General features: G+C 44.2%; 1 protein-coding gene across 1 annotated transcript; it reads right to left on the reverse strand.

The window, feature by feature from the left end:
* Positions 1–125: 125 nt before the first annotated feature.
* CCN6 (cellular communication network factor 6) lies at positions 126–11062 on the reverse strand. Its single transcript, XM_036414385.2, has 5 exons — positions 10606–11062; positions 7741–8032; positions 3906–4148; positions 1067–1260; positions 126–470 (listed from the first exon to the last, which is right to left on the reverse strand). Exons 1-5 carry the CDS (start codon positions 10651–10653, stop codon positions 189–191), a joined length of 1059 nt encoding a protein of 352 aa, XP_036270278.2. The 5' UTR covers positions 10654–11062; the 3' UTR covers positions 126–188.
* Positions 11063–20155: the final 9093 nt, after the last annotated feature.

Raw genomic sequence — 20155 nt, forward strand, 5'->3', positions numbered from 1 at the left:
GAACCTTTTTAAAAGCTCCTAATGCTTAAATACAGTCTTCTGAGAATAGGCATTTTTTAAAAAAAAATAGGCATTCTTACTATTTTAAACCAATAAGGTCATTTTGCCACCTTTTTAAAACCATTCTAATGTTTTGATGTAATGACATGATTGACTAACCTTGAGTTTTTCCCCCATGTGCTTGGCCGTTAGAGAATCTTGAGCTCAGAAAATACATCTCCCGAATCTCTGCAGTTTCTCTGACATACACAAGATGTGATCCACAGCATCTTCCATTTAAATGACCCTTCATTTGGGCAATCAAATTGAATGGTAATCATCTTAGACTTATTAGGAACACAGCATCTCTTATCCATGCATATTCCACAGAAAGTGGGTTTATAACTCTGGGTGCTTGAACATCCAGAGAGGATGAATTTTTCAGCTTTGAAGAGTTGGAAAGTAGGTTGGCATGTTTTTCCTTTGGGGATCTAAAAATATACATAACATTAAGAAGTCATTTTTAAAATTTGATAGTATACTCAAAAAATACCACATATGCCGAAATCGGGTTGGCTCAATGGATAGAGCGTCGGCTTGGGGACTGAAGGGACCTGGGTTCAATTCCGGTCAAGGGCATGTACCTTAGTTGCAGGCATATCCCCAGTAGGGGGTGTGCAAGAGGCAGCTGATCGATGACTCTCTCATCGATGTTTCTAACTCTCTATCTCTCTCCCTTCCTCTCTGTACAAAATCAATAAAATATATATATATTTTTTTAAAAAAATACCACATATTGGTGGGGTACCACAGCAGTTCAGGCTGACCATGATCCACACTATAAGCTGAAAGAGTTTCTAATAGATTAATATTGCCTTTGCTTGATATAAAATTCCCCCCACAAAGTGCAGTTAGAGTGATATCTGCTTTCCACTGAGACAGCTTGACTTTTAATAGTCATACTAAAGTGATTTTATTTTTAGGAGAACCAAACACCATCCATCCCTTCAAAACACACATATTTGCACACACTTTTCAGGAATCTTAATATTAAATTATAATGAAGTTAAGTCTAATTAAACTTTACCTTTACTGTCTTTAATATATTACTGTCACAAGGCTGAATATAGCACAGTCTTCTCTCTGTTCTGAGTTGGCACTTGTTATTTTCATTGGTTACCCTGTTAGAAATTCCCATCCCGCATGTTCTGGAGCAAGGCGTCCACTTTGTAGCTTGAATAAGACATTTTCTTTTCCAAATAAGTGGGAGATTCCTATAAGCTAAAATAAAGGAGAAAGTACATGTGTATACATGTATATGTACTAATGTAGATATATAATTTTGTAATCATTTTAAGCTAGTAATAGTTAATAGATCTGACCTTTATTTTTATATAAAATAACAATAAAATAAACTTATGGTCTAATTATCATTCCTTATTCCCCAAATCAAGTCTTTTAGTCCACACTTCCCATTACTTGCTCTGTAACTGGGCCTCTGGGGTTGGTGAAGGATTTCAAGATGGCTGGGCAAAAACTTGCTCTAAAAACCATTGACTGGGTAGCTTTGGGGGAAATCAGACCCCAAAACCAGAAAACCATTGCCAACACCCTGAAATCCTGGAATGAGACCCTCACTCCAGGATGGCTACTCTCCCTGAGAAACTGCCTGCAATCAACTGGGCTTACTGCAAGGCCAATGTAGCCAAGGCCGGCTTAGTAGATGACAGTGAGAAGTTTATTTTTTATTTTTATTTTTTTATTTACACTATTTGTTTTAATATATTTTATTGATTTTTTTACAGAGAGGAAGAGAGGGATAGAGAGCTAGAAACAACAATGAGCAAGAGTCACCTATCAGCTGCCTCTTGCACACCTCCTCCTGGGGATGTGTCCGCAACCAAGGTACATGCCCTTTGACCAGAATCAAACCTGGGACTTTTCATCCGCAGGCTGACACTCTATCCTCTGAGCCAAACCGGTCTTGGCGCAGTGAGAAGTTTAATGCCCTGAACGTTCCTGTGCCAGAGGATAAGTACAGTGCCCTGGTGGATACTGAAGAAAAATAAGATGTGAAAAGTTGTGCTGAGTTTATGTAGGAGGCAGCTGATCGATGTCTCTCTCACATAGATGTCTCTAACTATCTCCCTTCCTCTGTGTAAAAAATCAATAAATTTTTTTAAAGAATAATAAAAAAAAAGCCTGGCACGCATCTGCAATACATAAAGGTAGGTTAGATTATTGTATTTCTAATATAAACTCCACTTAAAGTTAAGCCAAGAGCTGCAGTTCAGGAATTTTCTTGACATTCCTTAAAAAGCAAGAAGAGATTTTTAAAGTCAAAGTTTAGAGTTGGAGAGCAGTAAGAAAAGCAGGGGGGCATTATGTCATTGCATGCTTTGTACTGACCAAGCAAAAGCTAGATTCTAACCATTTGGCATTAACTATGTATGTAAATTACTATCACAAATATATCTTAAAGTAAACATTTATCACTGTGCTTAATTTTAAAAGCCAAACTCTTGTTTGGGCCCATAAGTATAGTTTCACAGTTAAGCAAAGGAGAGATATTAGATTAAATATATACTTCCTTTGAAACATGTAGGTCCAACCCTGAGTTACCAGAGAGATTTTTTTCAGGGTCTGGTTTGGTTTTGCTGTTGCATCAAAGCATCAATCACCATCTGATACCTCCAACCAGGTACCAAGTAAATCTACTGAAACTGCTCTCACGCTACAAATGAGACCAACTTGAACTATATCCAAATGTCTCCACTTGTGGCAAACTACTTCTCTAAAGTTCTCTTTCACCGAAGAGATTCTACGGACTTATATTGACTCACTCAGATTCAATGCAGTAAACCAACTGTTCTTGTACTTCTTGAAAAAAATAATAATTTGGCTTACATTTTTAGAGTATTAAAAATAGTAGTGGCATGCTGTTAGCTGAATAACTATGCATGGTAAACGCAAATTCACTAGAGCCTGTTAAATTTTTTTCAAGTTTAATTGCATAATTGGAATCCCTGAGGATGGCCTTTTCATAGGGCTTTTCAATTTCTAAAACTCATTTCACATGATATAAGTGAACTTGGGAGTTTTCAGCGTAAGTATTCTGCAATTCCTTGGCTCCGTTCGTTCCCTAAGCTCTATATTTCAAGAAAAAGGCATTGATTTCTGGATGAAAACACAGATGTGAATAATAAGGCATCAGCTTTGCACTTTTTACAGTAAGGCCCTCCTTATCTGTGCTTCATATGCTGACGTTCTTTAAACTCCTGTCCCCAAAACACCCTGGCTTTGACATAAAACGCTAACTCAGAGCAGTCCAGAATACAAAGTTTATGAGCAAACTGACTAAATGGCCAGGTGTTCAAGAGAAACAAAGAATCTCATTACATGTTCCTGACTATCAATACATACGTACCTGGGCAGCCTACTTAAGAATGCCTAGGATAAGTTTATATCAGCAGTTTTCTATTTCTAGAAATAATACTTATAAATTCAAAGCATATCCTCAAATATTTTTAAGCAGTAGCTTTCCATTTCTGCTTTTATTCTGGATGGTTCACACTTCTTGCCCATGGTATAACAATTCAGATAAAAGTTTTTCCAGGGAATACATGAATTACATTTGGTCAATCCTCCTGAGAAGAGATTGAGTGGAAATAAGCAGAAGAAGAGTTTCTTGACCTACTAGGGTTTCTAAAAACAAATATTTTACTGGGGGGAAAATGAAAACATTACCAAGTTTCCTTTTCAGAAACTTAGACTATACCTTCCTGAAACAGAGTAAGATGGAACTCAGACTAAATCTCACACTGACCACCAGTCAGGAAGAGCCTAGGGAGCACCTATGGTGCATAAAAGGAACATGAAATAAACCACAAGAAGTCAGACATGAAAACCAGTTCACTTATGAGCACCTGGCATTGTTTTGTAGGCTGTTGAGAGCTGCTGCTGTAATGGTCCCAGGCCACAGTTTGGTTGATCAGACTTCTTTCCACCTTTCGCCCCAGAGCAGTGACTGTTAGCCAGCTTTGGGATGAACAAAGGGGTGCATCCAATGGCCCCACTCACACAGAGGCAGCTAAACAGGGGGCTGGGCTGAAACACTTGGCCATTAGGATAATGTACCCTGTTGAACTCGCATCCCACAGCCACAAGGTCTGAAAAGAGAAAAAAGCAGAATCGCCAAAGAAGCCATCACTGATAGCCTAGCCCTCCCAGTCTATGCCACAGAGGAAACATATCTCCTTAACAAAGTGCCATTCTCAATTTCTTAGGCCCCATCTGGAACCTCCTGCACAGAACATCTGGAGAAGGAGAAAATGAGACATTAGCATTACATAGGCTAGCAACCTCAATGGTCACTTCCGGAACCCAGACCCAGGCACAGGCCCTTGATCTAGGGCAGTGGTAGGCAAACTCATTAGTCAACAGAGCCAAATATCAGCAGTACAATGATTGAAATTTCTTTTGAGAGCCAAATTGTTTAAACTTAAACTTCTTCTAACGCCACTTCTTCAAAACAGACTTGACCAGGACGTGGTATTTTGTGGAAGAGCCATACTCAAGGGGCCAAAGAGCTGCATGTGGCTCGCGAGCCGCAATTTGCCGACCATGGGTGTAGGGTATGGTAAATAAAGAGTCTCTTGGAGTACAGCAGTGAGATAAAGATTGTAAATTTGAGAGATGGGCTGAAGGCTGGTGAGACTGAGGTTTCCCCAGATGGCCAACAATAGGTAGGATATATTCTTAGTAAGTTAAGATGTGAATGGCTAAAAAAAATACAATATAATCTGTTCAACTACAGTACTGCATGGTAACTGATGTTCGTCTTAAGAGAACTAGAGGAAACTTTCACTTCCTCTGAGCAGAATTCCTGACCTGGGTCAGCAGTTTGGGAGTGTGGCCACGGACTCCTTGGCAGGGCCTGAGGCCCTATCAGGGAATCTGCAGGTCAGAAACTGCTGTCACTGTGTTGGTATTTGTACTGATGATACAAAAGCAATGGTGGGTGGCTAACACTGCTGTTGGCATCTTAGCATGAATCAAACTGTACAGGTTAACCACTGTATTTTCCTTGCTGTGTACTTGTATATAAATGTACTTTAACAGAAAAGCTAGTTTTACTTAAGAATGTCCTTAATGACACAGTAAAAAAATAAACATTTTATTAAACCTTAACCATCAAATAAATATTTTTAGCACTCCTTGTGACAGAGTGGGAAGAATATCAGAACATCTCTGTAGGTATCACCGAAGTACAACAGTTCTCTTAAGGGAAGTACCTGTGCTGCTGTTTGAGTTGTGGGCCAAACTACCCATGTTTTTTTGTGGGAATTTCATCTGAGTGACTGACAGGTAAGCCATGCTTATTCAGACTGGGCATTTGGCTGACATTTTCTTGAAAATCAACCAAGTGAGATTATACAATAACTTCAAGCAAAACAACTGACAGTACTTATTGCCAATGACAGAATTCAAGCTTTCAAGCAAAAATTAGAATTTTGGAAAACTCATACCCACCTCTAAGATCCTTATAGCTACTCAATATATAGACTTTCTGACAGAATTAGGATTAATTAATGTGATTTTAAAAAATATTATATAATTATGTGTATCATTTGGAACTTCTACATAACCCATTGTTCCAAACTATTTCCCAAATAACCAAAGCACAGTATAAATTATGCATGAGAAAAAGATCCATTCCAAGTAGGTTTTGGATGGAACAATGTATTTTAATGTCACAGAGTTTGACGTTGATGTGATTCAATGGTATTGTTTTAGACTTCATGATGCAGCTAATTTTTAAGAAACTACCACTTCTCAAGTGTTAATATAATATAAAAAATAATAGTCACAATTATCTGAAAAGTCTGTTAAAATATTCCTTCCCTTTCCAATAATACATCTGTGTGAAGCTGGATTCCCTTCATATATTTCAATCAAAACATCACATAGCAATAGATTGAAAGTAGAAACAGATGGGAGAATCTAGCTATCTTCTGTTAAACTATCCACTAAATTTGCAAAAATGTAAAACAATCCCATTCTTCTCACTCTATTTTTCTGTTTTAGAAAATAAAATTTTCATAGCTTATATATTATTCCTATGAGTTTATATTTTGTTATTTTAAAACAAATTAGCAAATATTTTTAAATTTCTAATCTATTAAATGCCAACAGAGATAACTCAAACAAAAGCTCTTTCAGTCCTCATAAATCAAGGGGCCCTTGGACCAAAAAGTTTTAAAGATATTTATCCATATCATCGACCAGCAAATTTTCTGTAAAGGTCCAAATCATAACTATCTTAGTCTTTATAGACTATGCAGCCTCTGTCACCATGACTGCTCCTGCCATTGGAAAGCAGCCATAAACTCCATGTAACTGAGTAGGTGTGGCTGAGCTCCAGCAAAACATTCTGTATAAAATCAGGGGAGGGCCATGAGTTGGTCACGGAGCCATAGTTTGTAAGCCCAGTTATAGATGACACCGCCATCAACTTTGTGTCTAAGCTGTGTTAAAAGATCCGTCTGACACAATATACTTTGACTCTGTGAGGGAATGGCTTGTATCTTTTCTAACCGCCTGTTATGTCCCCAGTTGCTGGTCACTGTTTGTTCCCCAGCACTGTTTGGAAGGAAGGCATGTCTTGAATGCCAGAGTCTGATAGGTCATGGTTTCTCTGTCAAGTTTCCATGAATAATAACTAATGCTTTTTAGAGTCTATTGCATACCAGATATTGGGCTAGGTATTTGGGGTTTTATGTCCTTTGTTTTCATTAGATCTTCCTAGCAAGTCTATGAGATAGGAGGTAATATAATGTATTGTATTAATAACTGAAGCACAGAGAGGTTAAACAACATGATCAAGGTCACCCAGCAGATAGAGCCTAGAATTTAAACCCAGAGCCTACACCTTAACCAATATAATATAGTAGTGCCGACAGGAGAATCAGGCTATCAGACCAGCATGGGTCTACACATTCATTCCACCTCCAAAGATGTGCTCTTATTACATGCTCATGACCAAACTTCTAGGAGTAATTTGCTTCCCACTTGAGCTTTTCTATAGAGTGACTAAATTGCCCAGATAACATAGATATTTCTCTTCCCTTACAAATCTGATTCCTTAATCCTAAGTATCTAAATCACCATCCTGAATTACTGTCAAGATGTAGGTTTAGATGGTCTCATCAGACTCCAGAGCTAAGACCCAGAAAGCTGAGGGTCAAGTTGTGCTTTGGGGTAAAAGTCAGTCTCTCTCTCTCTATCTCTCTCTCTCTCCAGTAAAAAGTACAATAACTTGATGGTTAGTTGTAAAGGCTGAGATTAAAGCAGTATGTCTGAATACTAGGTATACATCCTCACGTTTTAAGCAAGATTACTTTCCATTTATAGAAGAGGCTGAATTCAGATTGCTTTTGACAATATTAACAAATGTTGCTGTTTTTGTGGCACTTTAAGAAATCAGACTCAATTTCTTATATTTTAATCATTAAAAGCAATTATTTTGAGAAGAACTGTGAGATCACTTTAAATGCAATTAAAATAACAGGTTTCTGAACGTGTGTAAACATTTGTTAATTTCACACGGTGTCTAATACGACAAAGCCAGTCCCCTTAGTGTGTGAAAATTAAAGCCGCCTTATAGTTAGCCAAACTAAGCTGATTATTCCAAATTAGCCGTTGCAGGAAACATATCCTGTTTAGACTCTACTTCTCCCAGCAGGTCCAGAAGACACTTACATGCGCACACTCCGGTCTCGTACCTCGGCCTGTCTGCTGAGTAGTCACAGTACAATCCTTTGTGCGGATCGCAGAGCTCGGCTTCATTGCAGACGTCCCCTGGTTGCTTGGCACAGATCTTACAGCATCCACAGCCATCCCTCACTAGGCTCACTCCAGGGGGGCAGCTGGCCTTCTGAGGACATCTGCAGGGCCAGTGACAGACCTGTTTCCGATGCTGCACTTCTGTTTCGCCAGGCCTTCCTTCACGAGTCACCTCTAATGGCCCGGGGCCCTGTGCCCTGCAGCAGAACTTCATATGATAATAAAGGTGATGTTAGAAGTGATTTCTCAAACTGATGTCAGAGGTTTCATAGAAATAGATTTCCCCCAAATTGATAGAAGACAGGGTGCTGAGTGACAATAATATCTACCAGTATTTGACACAGTCACGCTCAGCTTAAACTGTTCTTCACTCAGCTCCCAACACATCACTTTCTTGCTCCTCCTTGCTCACTGATGGCTTCTTCTCAGTCTCCTTTGCTTGTTTCTTCTCATCCTCTTCATTTCTAAACGTTGCCACCCCTGTGGGTAAGACCTATCTTCTCCCTCTGTATCTCTTACCTCCCACCTAGACTTCTCTTCTGACCTCAGACTCAAACTACCTACTAACCAGATCTCCACTTAGATATTTGGTGGATATAGCAAATTTAACACGACCAAAACTAGCTCCCAATTTCCCCTTCCAATCTACTCTACCCACACATCCCTGTTTGAGCAAATGCTAATTTCATTTTTCCAAAATCCCTTGGAGTCAGGTCATTCTTGACTTTTCTCTCACATTTTAGTTCCAATCCCATTAGTATAACATGTTGGTTATATCTTCAAAATACACCCACTCTATTTCTTAATAACCCTATTGCTACCTTAGTAATCCAAACCATCATTATTTTTCACTCTTAGATGACTATAATAGTCTTGTAATCTGCTTGCTTCTCCTTTTGTCCTCTATCTTCTCCACCCAGAAGAATTGTTCTTTTATTATTTTTTTTTTTTTAAGAAAAGGCAAAAATAAAGTGGGGTTGCTGAAACCGGTTTGGCTCAGTGGATAGAGCGTCGGACTGCGGACTGCAAGGTCCCAGGTTCAATTCTGGTCAAAGGCATGTACCTTGGTTGCAGGCAAGGTACATGATTCTCTCTCATCGATGTTTCTAACTCTCTATCCCTCTCTCTTCCTCTCTGTAAAAAATCAATAAAATATATTAAATAAATAAATAAATAAATAAATAAATAAGTGGGATTGCATAAAACTAAAAAGTTCTATACAGCAAAGGAAATAATCAACAAATGAAAGAAATGGAAAAAATATTTGCAAACTATATATCTAATAAGGGGTTAATATCCAAAATATCATAGATCAAGAGCTCATACAACTCAATGGCAAAAATAATAAAACAATTAAAAAATTGGCAAAGGACCTGAATAGACATTTCTACACAGAAGACGTACAAAGGGCCATCAATACATGAAAATGTACTCAACATTGCTAATTATCAGAGAAATGCAAATAAAAATCACACCAAGATATCATCTCACACCTGTTAGGATGACTACTACATAAATAAGTAAGTAAATAAATAAATAAATAAATAAAAAGATACGTGTTGGTAAGTATATGGAGAAAAGAAAACCCTGGTATACTGTTGGTGGGAATGTAAATTGGTACAGCCATTATGGAAAACAATATGAAGAATCTTCAAACAATTAAAAATTGGACTTCTGTGTGCTCTAGCAATTTCACTCTGGGTATTTATCCAAAAATATTGAAATCAGGATCTCAAAGAGATAGCTGTACTCTGTGCTTCCATGTTCATTGTAGCATTATTCACAATAGCCAATCTATGGAAACAACCTAAATGTCCATTCATGCATGAGTAGATACAGAAGATGTCGATATACATAAAATGCAATGTAACTCAGCCTTTAAAGAAAAAAGAAATCCTGCCATTTGCAGCATCATGGATGGACACGAAGGACATCCTCTTTGTGAAATAAGGTACACACAGAAAGACAAATACTGTATAACCTCACTTATATTTAGACTGAAAGATGGTCAAATCTAAGATATTTTGCTAAATCCCCAGATTTCCAAAACCCTGTTCTTTCGTGCAAGCAAAAAAACATTCACCATGTAAACAAATCCACAAGTAATTCACCCTGTTTTAATATTCTTATTAAAAAATGCCAAGGCAATGAGTCGGTCATGTTAAATTAAACTTCCCTTTGGTCTGTTGCTTGAAAAGTTCCAGAGTCTCCATGGACGGCTTCCCTTTCGTGACAAGTGAGAGACACATGGGTCGGGAAAAGACAAAGCCGTGTTTTCAAAATATACATGTTTCTTCCAAAAGCGCTCCTTTCAAACCAGAACAGGCTTCACCGAAAGTGGTCAAACATCATATTTTCCAGTGGCTCTTTGTTCGTGTTGCACGCAACTGCGGATAGCTGAGCTCCAGCCTGGCGCCCACATGAAGAAGCGCCTTCATTCCCCCGCCAGGTAGGGCTGCGGCTTCCCCAGGGCACGCCGTGTGCTGGGCTCCAATAAAAACATATACGTTACCAAAGTCGTGAAGCTGTTCAAACATATCGAACGTTGGGTGAAATGCCATCACCTGAGAGGGGGAAAAAATGCTTTCCCCTTCTTTCCCCTCATAAACTGAAACAGCACTTTATTTGGGGAGGAAAATGGCTCCCTATTTCTCAAGAGGTAGTTCCACAAGGAATCCATCCTCTCTTCCTCCCCCATCGTCTTCCTCCCAGATTTTTAAACGGAAAAAATTATAAGCTGCTCCAGACTCCCGAGGGAAGGAGGGAGGAGAGAGGACTCACCTGTGCCGGGGCTGACAGGAGGAAGGTGGCCAGGAGGAGTCCCTGCATGTTCCCAGGACGCACAGCACAGATAGGAGGCCGGGCGCCTGGCCGGCCGGGGCACAAAGCTCCCCCTGTCTCCTCTGCAGAGCTCGCTCGCCTCCACCTCCCAGGCCACAGACTCCGAGCTCGTGCTCCCAGGCTCTGCTTTCGCTTTCAGGGATCTGTTTTAATGCTGTTTCCTTTCACGAGACTCCTCTCATATTTACCTCTGTTGGGGGTGTCATGAGGGTGAGAGCACTTTCCTCCCGGTGCCAAAAGGTGACTTTTCTCTGAGTAAAGGTTCTACCTGTCCCTAAAGAGCAGAGTCCGCCTGTGGCCAAACGGTGAGGTTAGATGATGTACTCACCTTCCTTACCCTCGGCCTCTGGAGTCTGCGTTCGCCCTGCCCCAGGCCCTCCCCAGGCTGCCTTATTGTCCAAGGCCCGGAAGCACGGGTGCACTCCACCCGCAGCCTGCTCAGGGTTCTCTCTCACATCAGCAACAGGTCTCCCTAGCAGGCCTTCCCTGGCTCCTCCAGCTTCTGATCCCCCTCCTCCCTACCTCTATTGCCCCCTTCCAATGTGCCCTGAACTACCTCTCTCCCAGCACGTTTCTCACAGCAGGTGGAGTCTGACTGGGAAAAATGGAGCTGGAACAGGAAGTCCGTGGGGCATGGGGGCACCTACAGTCCCTGGCCCCAGAGAAGCCCCGTCTGTGGAGTCCCGTGACAGAGAGTGAAGTTAACCCCACTCTTTTGGGGCTAAGATCAAAGAACTATGCTCGTGGCAATCATTATTTCCCCAAAGAGGGTTTAAAAAAAAAAAAAAAAAAAGCTTACTACAGATTTGTATCCTTCCTCCTCCTATTCTCACCCCCTTGGGATGTGTGGCCACCCCATCTCCTCCTGTGTCTGGCCTTGGGTGGCCTTTGTTTATCCCATGTAGGCGACCTTGGTCGTTGTTCCTATATCTTGGTGCGCATCTGTGACGAGGCCTTGTCTGCTTGTAGATGGAGTAGTTCAGTCCACCTTTCCACCCGCTCCCGGGACCTACTTCTAGTCCCTTTGACCTTTACCTAGCCTAAGGTGACCAGACGCCCCGCTTTTGGCGGGACAGTCCCGATTCGGGACTTTTAAAAAAGGACGCGGGACAAATTGTTAAAAATCTGGACTGTCCCGCCAAAAGTGGGACGTCTGGTCACCTTAACCTAGCCTATCTTTTCCTGTTACCTGACCTCTCCCGGACTCACTGCTCACCTTTGTTTCTACCCAAGGCAGCCACAGTTGTATAGAGACAGTGAGTAACCCTCAGGAGGGCCTGTGCTGAGGGTCTAGGACCGTGGTCGGCAAACTGTGGCTCAAGAGCCACATGCGGCTCTTTGGCCCCTTGAGCGTGGCTCTTCCACAAAATACCACAGCCTAGGTGAGTCTGTTTTGAAGAAGTGACCTTAGAAGAAGCTTAAGTTTTAAAAATTTGGCTCTCAAAAGAAATTCCAATTGTTGTACTGTTGTTATTTGGTTCTGTTGACCAATGAGTTTGCCGACCACTGGTAGGGGAAAACTGGGCTTTCTGCCAACCACAGGGAATCTGGGGTCCTTGGAGAGCCAAAAACGCCACAAAACATGCACACAAACTCCGGGCATCTTACTAAGTAGTTAATTAAACCATAATTATGCACACCAACCAACAAGGAATATGCAGTGTGGTTTTAGGGTGCCAACTCCTTATTCTGCCTCTCCAATAAATAGGGCAAAGCCGAAGAATGGCCTCATGCAGCAAAATGTGTCTGTTCTGGTCCAAACTGGTCAATTTCTTTCTAATTTAACACCATTTGGTCTTTAGGTTCCTGGCCTCTGGGATTCGGGCACCACACTGCCCATGGGGATGGATCATTTCTCACTTCCTGGCTGGTCCATCAAAAGCAGAAGAGCCTCAGCCCAAGACTATGTGTTCATCAACAACATCCCTCCTGCCCAGCTCCCGCTGTTCCGAAGGTGATGCTGCACACGTCTGTGCGCCGTTCGAACTGAGGAGATTCATGCTCGGCCCAGTTGCTCTCTGTGGATTTCTAGCAGCAGCTGCCTTTGTTCTGGAAACAGCTCCCCTCTCTCTGCAGTATCTCTGCCATGGGGAGAGGAAGGGGCCCTACTCACCATCTTTGCTTCATGGTAGAAAAGGACCATCTTAGCCGAAACTGGTTTGGCTCAGTGGTAGAGCGTCAGTCTGCGGACTGAAAGGTCCCAGGTTTGATTCTGGTCAAGGGCATGTACATTGGTTGTGGGCACGTCCCCGGTAGGGGGTGTGCAAGAGGCAGCTGGTAGATGTTTCTCTCTCATCGACGTTTCTAGCTCTCTATCTCTCTCCCTTCCTCTGTAAAAAAATCAATTAAAAAATATGTAAAAAAAAAAAAGGACCATCTTAGTTGAGAACTAACTTGTAAAACCTCAACACCCCCCCCCACCCCCCTGCTTAGTGCACAAAATTTATGGACACTGGGTTACTTGCTGTCATGTGTGTTTAGCCACAGGCGTGCTCTTATTAAACCATTTCAAATCTACTATGGGTGGAATAAGCGAATGTGATGTTTTCAGAGGTTGGGACTGCCATCTTTGACTTCCAACAGTAAGAGCTATCACGGTGTACATTCCCTTCTAAGTACTTTCCTCTGTTACCTCATTTAACATCATGTTAATCTGTCCAGGAGCACATTTCACAGGTATTCAGCTTGCGATGTACCCTCACAGACATGGTACTGAGCATAGCAATATTTACATCATGTTTTATGATTAATAAGGAAGCTTCATATGTATTAACTTTTTTTTTTTTTAATTTCACAGCTCAGTGAGGCAAAAGCAGCCTTACCTCCCTCATTTAACAGATTCAAAGCTTAATCAATAAAACATGTAATCCCTGCCCTCTGGAGCCATGTCATCTACTGGGCCAGAAGACACTAAACAAAGACACCCAGGATCCATAACTAAATGGAACAGAGACAAATCATAGACAGCAAGAAACTGTAAGAGAGGATGGCAGGTAGGAGGTAATTCAGAGGCCATCTGTGAGGAAAGGTCCCTTAGAGAGTTGAGGGATGAAACCAGCCGAAGCGCTGGGGAAGACGGCTGGTCCAGTCCTCTTCCCACTGGAAAAGCACACACCTCTGAGGATGACGAGCGCCATCTGCAAACAAGATGTCCCACTGCCCTTCCCGTAGATTCCTGCAATCACTGTGCGAGGGACATCATCACAGCTGGAACAGCTTCTTCTCCTCGTTGGAGCAGCCATTTGGAGCAGGCAGAGACCGGAACCCACGCCTTCTATCAGCGCACTTAGCACACAAGGAGTTTTCCAACCTGTCCCCTCTCCCTTCCTTTCTTCTTATTGGCTGTGGAAGCGAAGTTATTGTTAGTCCTGAGGAGAGACGGACATGGTTGGCGCTGTAAATGCTCAGAGGATGAGCGATGAGGTGAGGTCCATCAGGGAGGCTAGAGCTGTTGTAGTAACAGCAGCTAACAAGGAGTGAGTGCTCAAGGCACCCAATCACTGCTCTGAGTGCTGAGTGTGCATTGACTCATTGCACCCTCCTCGCCGCCAGACAGGTAGTGTTCCTGCCGTCGTTTTATTTATGAGGGAACTGAGGCCGGGCCACATGGACAGCAAGGAGAACCAAGATCCCAAGCCTTTACTCCCCAGGCTCCGCTGCCTCTCCGCACGCCCTGTCATTGGCATCACAGTCTGCAGCAGGATGATTTATTTTCCTAATTTGCATTGCATTCTCAACGTTTTTCTGCCTCCTGCTCCCTTCTCCAATTTTAAGGTGTTAGAAAGGCCTTTCACATTTCCCTCCATCCAGCCTCCACGCAGAAAAAGGGAGCTGCTGGCGTGCCTTCTCTTGTCTTTTAGGGAAGCTGGATCTCACTGGAGAGGCAATGCTGAAAAAGGAATTTGAGGTAGTGGGAGGAGGAGGAGGAGGAAGAGAGTGAAGGTGTGGCTGGGTGAAGACTGGGCACTCAGCTATCCCCATGGCAATTGCAAAACCTAGAGGGACCCTGCATGCCATAGTTCTCCCAAGGGACCGACCCAGGGCCACGGTTCCACAGCGTCACGTGTCCAAGGAACACTGTGTTTGCAAAGCCTTCAGTGCCTGCACACACATGGTCTGTCGGCTGTGGGCAGAAATCTCAGAAGGAGAAGACCAGGGAGGCCTGGCCCTTTTCTAGGCACCAGAGCGGCCTCCCGGGTTGGTGTGCAGCCTCTGGTGGCGGTGGTGGTAGTGTTGAGGGAAATGCACCAGTGAGAGCTTAGAATAAACTTATCTGCAGACGGAGATGGGGGAGCCAGCTTTCATCTTCACATTTACTAAAAAATTAATTAAAACTTTCACTTTAACTAGAAGAAATGGATATTTCCAACGCTCGTGGATTTGTGGAGCCACAGTCCACAAATTGCTACCGCACACCCTAAGTGTTACAACATCACCATTCTCCATGAGTGTCTACTCTCCCCTGAAAACCCACAAGCCTCAGAGCCAAAAGCAGTACTGGGGCCCTCTGTCCCATCAACACTGGCTCTGACAGCTCCCAGCAGGGGCTGTGGCTAGAATCCCTGATAACTCAGGGATTCTTGCAGCCTTGGTGGCTTCTGCAGGCCCAATGCAGCTGAAGGACCGCCTGGCAGCTGCACAATAAAAATTTGATGATTTCAAAGGACTCCTGTAACCACCAAAGCTAAGCATGTCTATACTTTTGCATACATGTGTTTAGCTACTGCAGCCTTTCACACCCATTTTCTTTTCTTTTTTTTAAATATATTTTATTGATTTTTCACAGAGAGGAAGAGAGAGAGATAGAGAGTTAGAAACATTGATGAGAGAGAGCCATCAATCAGCTGCCTCTTGCACATCCCCTTCTGGGGATGTGCCCGCAACCAATGTACATGCCCTTGACCGGAATCGAACCCGGGACCTTTCAGTCCGCAGACAGATGCTCTACCACTGAGCCAAACCCAGCTTTGGCTTCGCACCCATTTTCTACTACTAATCATTGCACTCTCACCTTTTTCCTAGACGTAGATCTTCTGTTAAATGCATCTCCAATTTTTTTTTTTCAAAGCTCTAGCCTCAAGATGTCAGCATGATTTTCATGATACAGGCACGAGAGTGTAGGCGTATCCTCTCTTTTTCCTCCCCAAGCCTGGTGTACCCGCACCTGTGCGTTCTCCGAAGGGCGGCACTGTTCGCTGTGCGTGCGAAGGCGCTGCCAATCCCCAGCTTCACGGGGAGGCTGGGAGCGTTGCCAGGCCTGCACTTGGCCTCTCACCCAGCTCTCAGTGAACCGGGTCCAAGAACCAGCAGCCCCTGACAACCGCGAACGCCAGGCCCTGCCATCTGCGTGGGCCTCACCAGAGAGCCTCCTTGAAAAGAAGCAGGTGCCCTCGTTCCCAGGGCATCCAAAAGTCAGGCTGGGGGCCAAGGAAAACAAGGCCAAACACCTCAGCGGGGTCTAATTCACTTTGTCACTTGGCCCTGTTGGCCTGGTTTCCAGGGGGGGGAGGGCTGTGTGGGAAAGAGGGCCGAGTTAATGGGATGCAGGCGTTGAGAGCAGCCACAGGAGAGAAGCAGGCAGGGAGAGCAGAGGAGGACAGGGTGTTTGCTGTATTTTCCAAGGTGGGCGGGGCTCGTCTCTCAGGGGAGGAAGAGCGTGCACCAAGGGCTGTGCAGCTCCTGATCTTAGAAAGGATTGCCCGGGCGGATTCTAATCCCATCAGGTGGACAGGCCCTTGGCAGGGTGACGAGCATGCTGGCCTCGGAGCCAGAAGAGCCGGGTTCAGATCCAAGCTCTGCTGCTTATGAGCACGGCTGACCTTGGACAGTCTCCTCCCGGCCTCCCCACCTCCAGGCTTCTTAGCCTCTCTAATCCATCTTTGACACCGCTGCCAGATTTGTCTTCCTTAGACACAAATCTGACCACGTCCCTCTCCTACTCAAACCTTTCTTTCACACACACACACACACACACACACCCTTGCATCTGGAATAAAACCCAGCTCCTGGGAGCATGGTAGAAGGCCCTCTGGGAGGCAGCGACCTCCCCTTGGGCCTCTCCCCTCCTCACCCCTGTGCTTAGCAGTGCAGAGCTGCTGTGCTGAGTCTCCCTCCCTGCCCCCCCCCCACCCCCGCCCCGCCCCAGCCTCTGGCCTTGGCTCTGCTGTTCTACCAGCAGAAACCTGCCCAGCGGTCAGTGGTCCTGTGAACCTCCCTAAGCAGAACCCCAGCAAAGCTCCTCAAGCCCTTTGTGCCCCACTGCTGGGCCCTGCAAGGCCTGGACTGCAATCACGCCTCTCCACGGAGGACTGCCTGCCCGGGTTAGTCAAAACAACGGTCATGGTCATGGTGAGATGCCCACTTAAAATGTTTAGCATATAGCAGACACACATCAGTCATTTGTTTGTTAACCTGATGCTCACGTTTAACTGGGCATGTGTGTATCCGGATTTTCATCGCTGGACTGAATTGCATGAAAGGGGAGATGGATGAGACCTGCAGGTATATCCTTGGTGCCCACAAAATGACTGGCAGGAGCTTGATCATCTGTATTCACTTTACAGGATCGGCACTTGGGAGTCTCTAGCCTTAAAATTATTCATTTTAGCCAAAGCCGGTTTTGCTCAGTGGAAAGAGCGTTGGCCTGTGGACTGAAGGGTCCTGGGTTCCATTCCGGTCAAGGGCATGTACCTTGGTTGCGGGCACATCCCCAGTGGGGGGGGGGGGGGGTGCAGGAGGCAGCTGACCGATGATTCTCTCTCACGGATGTTTCTAACTATCTATCCCTTTCTCTTTCTCTCGGTAAAAAAATCAATAAAATATATTTCTAAAAAATTATTTGTTTTACAGGAAAATGAATGAACATTTCACTCACATCTTTCCTTTGTCTTTTAACGTTCTATCTATTTTGCCCCATGCACAGTCTATATAGATTGCAGTTTCTGCCTTTCCAGATCCAACCTACAATGAACTCGGACGGGCGCTAGGTGGTGCGATGGACTAACGCACCAGCCTCCGCGCCGCCAGTGCGGGCGCTGCGGGGAAGGACGCCCGCTCTGCCGCAGAGTCTGCGTGATTGACGGCCACGCTGCCTGCCGCAGGGGCGGGAGCAGCCGCCGCCATCTCGCCGGGGCTCCCGCAGCAGCGGGCGAGTCCTTTGATGCGTGAGGAGAGAGCTCTCCGTTGCACACATTTGCACAGATCCGACCTGCCAGGAGTCAGAATCATATTTATTTCACATTGTCTTTGTGACTAACGACACCAAAGAACCGCAGTTGTACTTTTTTTTTGAAAGCCTTTTGAGTGAACATCTATTTTAAAAAGATTACCGAGTGTAATGATAAAAAACAAGAACAATAAAATCGTGGGGAGTGGGAGAAGGGTGTTCATCAGCCAATCATAAAACATTCTTATCTTTTAGAAATAGATGAAAGTACTCTGGATGTGAAATAATCTCAGTATATCGCTTTACTACAGTTTTCAGGCTGCATTGCAACCGGAAATCTGCACATTCTAACAAAAATACATACGGTAAATGCTCTGAAACTAAACCGTGGGTGGGGCTGCCATGTGATTCGTGTGTGTGTGGCATCCCTCCTTCCTGGCCACTAGAGGGCGATAATCCAATTCAGACAAAAAGAATCACACAAAAGATACAGACACACATCAAACCTTGCAACAGGGAACTTCAAATGTATGTTCACTCACCAGTCCTTTTATGGGGCCAGTATCTTTTCTTTGAACATGGATTTTCTTATTAGAGTGCTGCATTGTTCTCTTTCTTTGCAAAGCACACACAGAATGCATCCTCTACGTTGTCTCGTTGGGTTTCCTTAGTGGAATGACACTTGAAAGACAGTGTAAAGCCGAGTCTAGACTCAAGAATCCTCCTGCATGCTGTGCTGGTTGATAACCACCAGAGGCTTGACCAGATGACAAGGATAGGCGTCCCTCCTTGGTCTGGCATCCCCACTCACCTGTTCCACCATATCACCACGGCCCCTGGTGATCAGCGCACGTCATAGCAACCCATTGTTCCGTTGCTTGGTTGTTCTGTTGTCCGATTTATTTGCATATTAGGGTTTTATACATATGGACTGGGTACTGTACCATCTTGGTTTGTGTCCAGGGTTCCAGGTTCCTGCGGCCCACAGGCCACATGTCCCAGACCCCATGGTTCCTTTAGGTTGGAGCCTCTGCAGTTTCTTGGGGCACAGGTATCCGTGGTGAATTGGGTGGTCCTGCTTGTGGAGCTTGATCTCTCTGGCGAGGGTCACCCCTAGGGACATCCTGCCATCTCCAGCACACAGGCAAGGAGGACGTGGTGAGAAGCTCTCACCATCACAAGACCTCTGACCAGACAGTTGTGGGGGAATCTCAGCACCTCCCTGCATCCAAAGACGTGCCTCTTCCCCCTCCCACTCTAAGGGAGGATTCACTGTCAACCGTGACCACTGTAACCCTTCCAGACAGACTCACCAACCGCTGAGAACCAAAGGTGGTAGAAACAGTTTGGGGTTGGCACTGCATGGAAATAAGTTTTGTTCTAATGGGGACAAGGTAATGTTAAAGATTCAAAGCAGCTTTGATCAAGAATATCCTGTCTTTTTCTGGGCAGTTATGAAAAGAGAAAAGACAAAAAGGGCCCCGCCATGGAGAACATGGGGTTCCTGCAGTTGCACTGTTGACGTGTGTCTGCATCTAAACATTTTATTTTATTAACCAGCATTTCCAGTTCTGGTCCCACCTCTAGTTAAGCAAGTGCGTTACATTTTCAGTATCAGCAGCAAATGTCCCTCCAGCCCCCAAAAGTGCCTGTTATATTATACATTTTTGTGGATTTTTTTTCTATAGAAAACAAGTATCTCAAGTTTATGTGATGCCAATGTTGGCTTTGAGAAAACAAATATAGAAGCAAGTCAAAAAGTAATCAGCAGGAAGCAGAGTGGTGGGAAAAAAGCTGGAACTCACGGTTCCTGGGAGTGTGAGAGCATTCGAGGTCAGCTGGCCACTTCCTGCAGGGAGCTCATCGTTGCAGAAGACAGCCCCGCACTGTGGAAGCCTCTGCAGTGCGCTGTCCAGGAGAAGGCTCTGCAGTGATGGACATGGTCCATGATATTGTGTTCGCTATTGGACACTTAAAATACCGCTAGCACAAGTAATCTATGAATTTTAAATCGTTTAATTTTAACTAATTTAATTTAAATAGTCATACGGGGTTGGGGGCTAGCATGTTGGACAGCACAAGTCATTTTCTCTATTAATCTATGATTTATACCTCACTCCCTTCCATAAAGGCTCCAAAATATCAAGTGCAACATGAAATAGGAAACTGAAAGATGAAACAGAGTGGGGGCTGGAGATCAGGGTGCCAGGACACAAGTTTTATTGAAGAGAAGAGTACCACTGCTGGCTGCTTCCAGAAAGAGAGGAAGAGAGGGAGGGCTGGGGTACAAGCACCTTTAAGGGGAGGGAAGAGAGGGGATGGGGC

This window comes from Pipistrellus kuhlii, unplaced genomic scaffold (assembly GCF_014108245.1).
Source record: "Pipistrellus kuhlii isolate mPipKuh1 unplaced genomic scaffold, mPipKuh1.p scaffold_m20_p_5, whole genome shotgun sequence".
Classification (NCBI taxonomy): Eukaryota; Metazoa; Chordata; class Mammalia; order Chiroptera; family Vespertilionidae; genus Pipistrellus; species Pipistrellus kuhlii.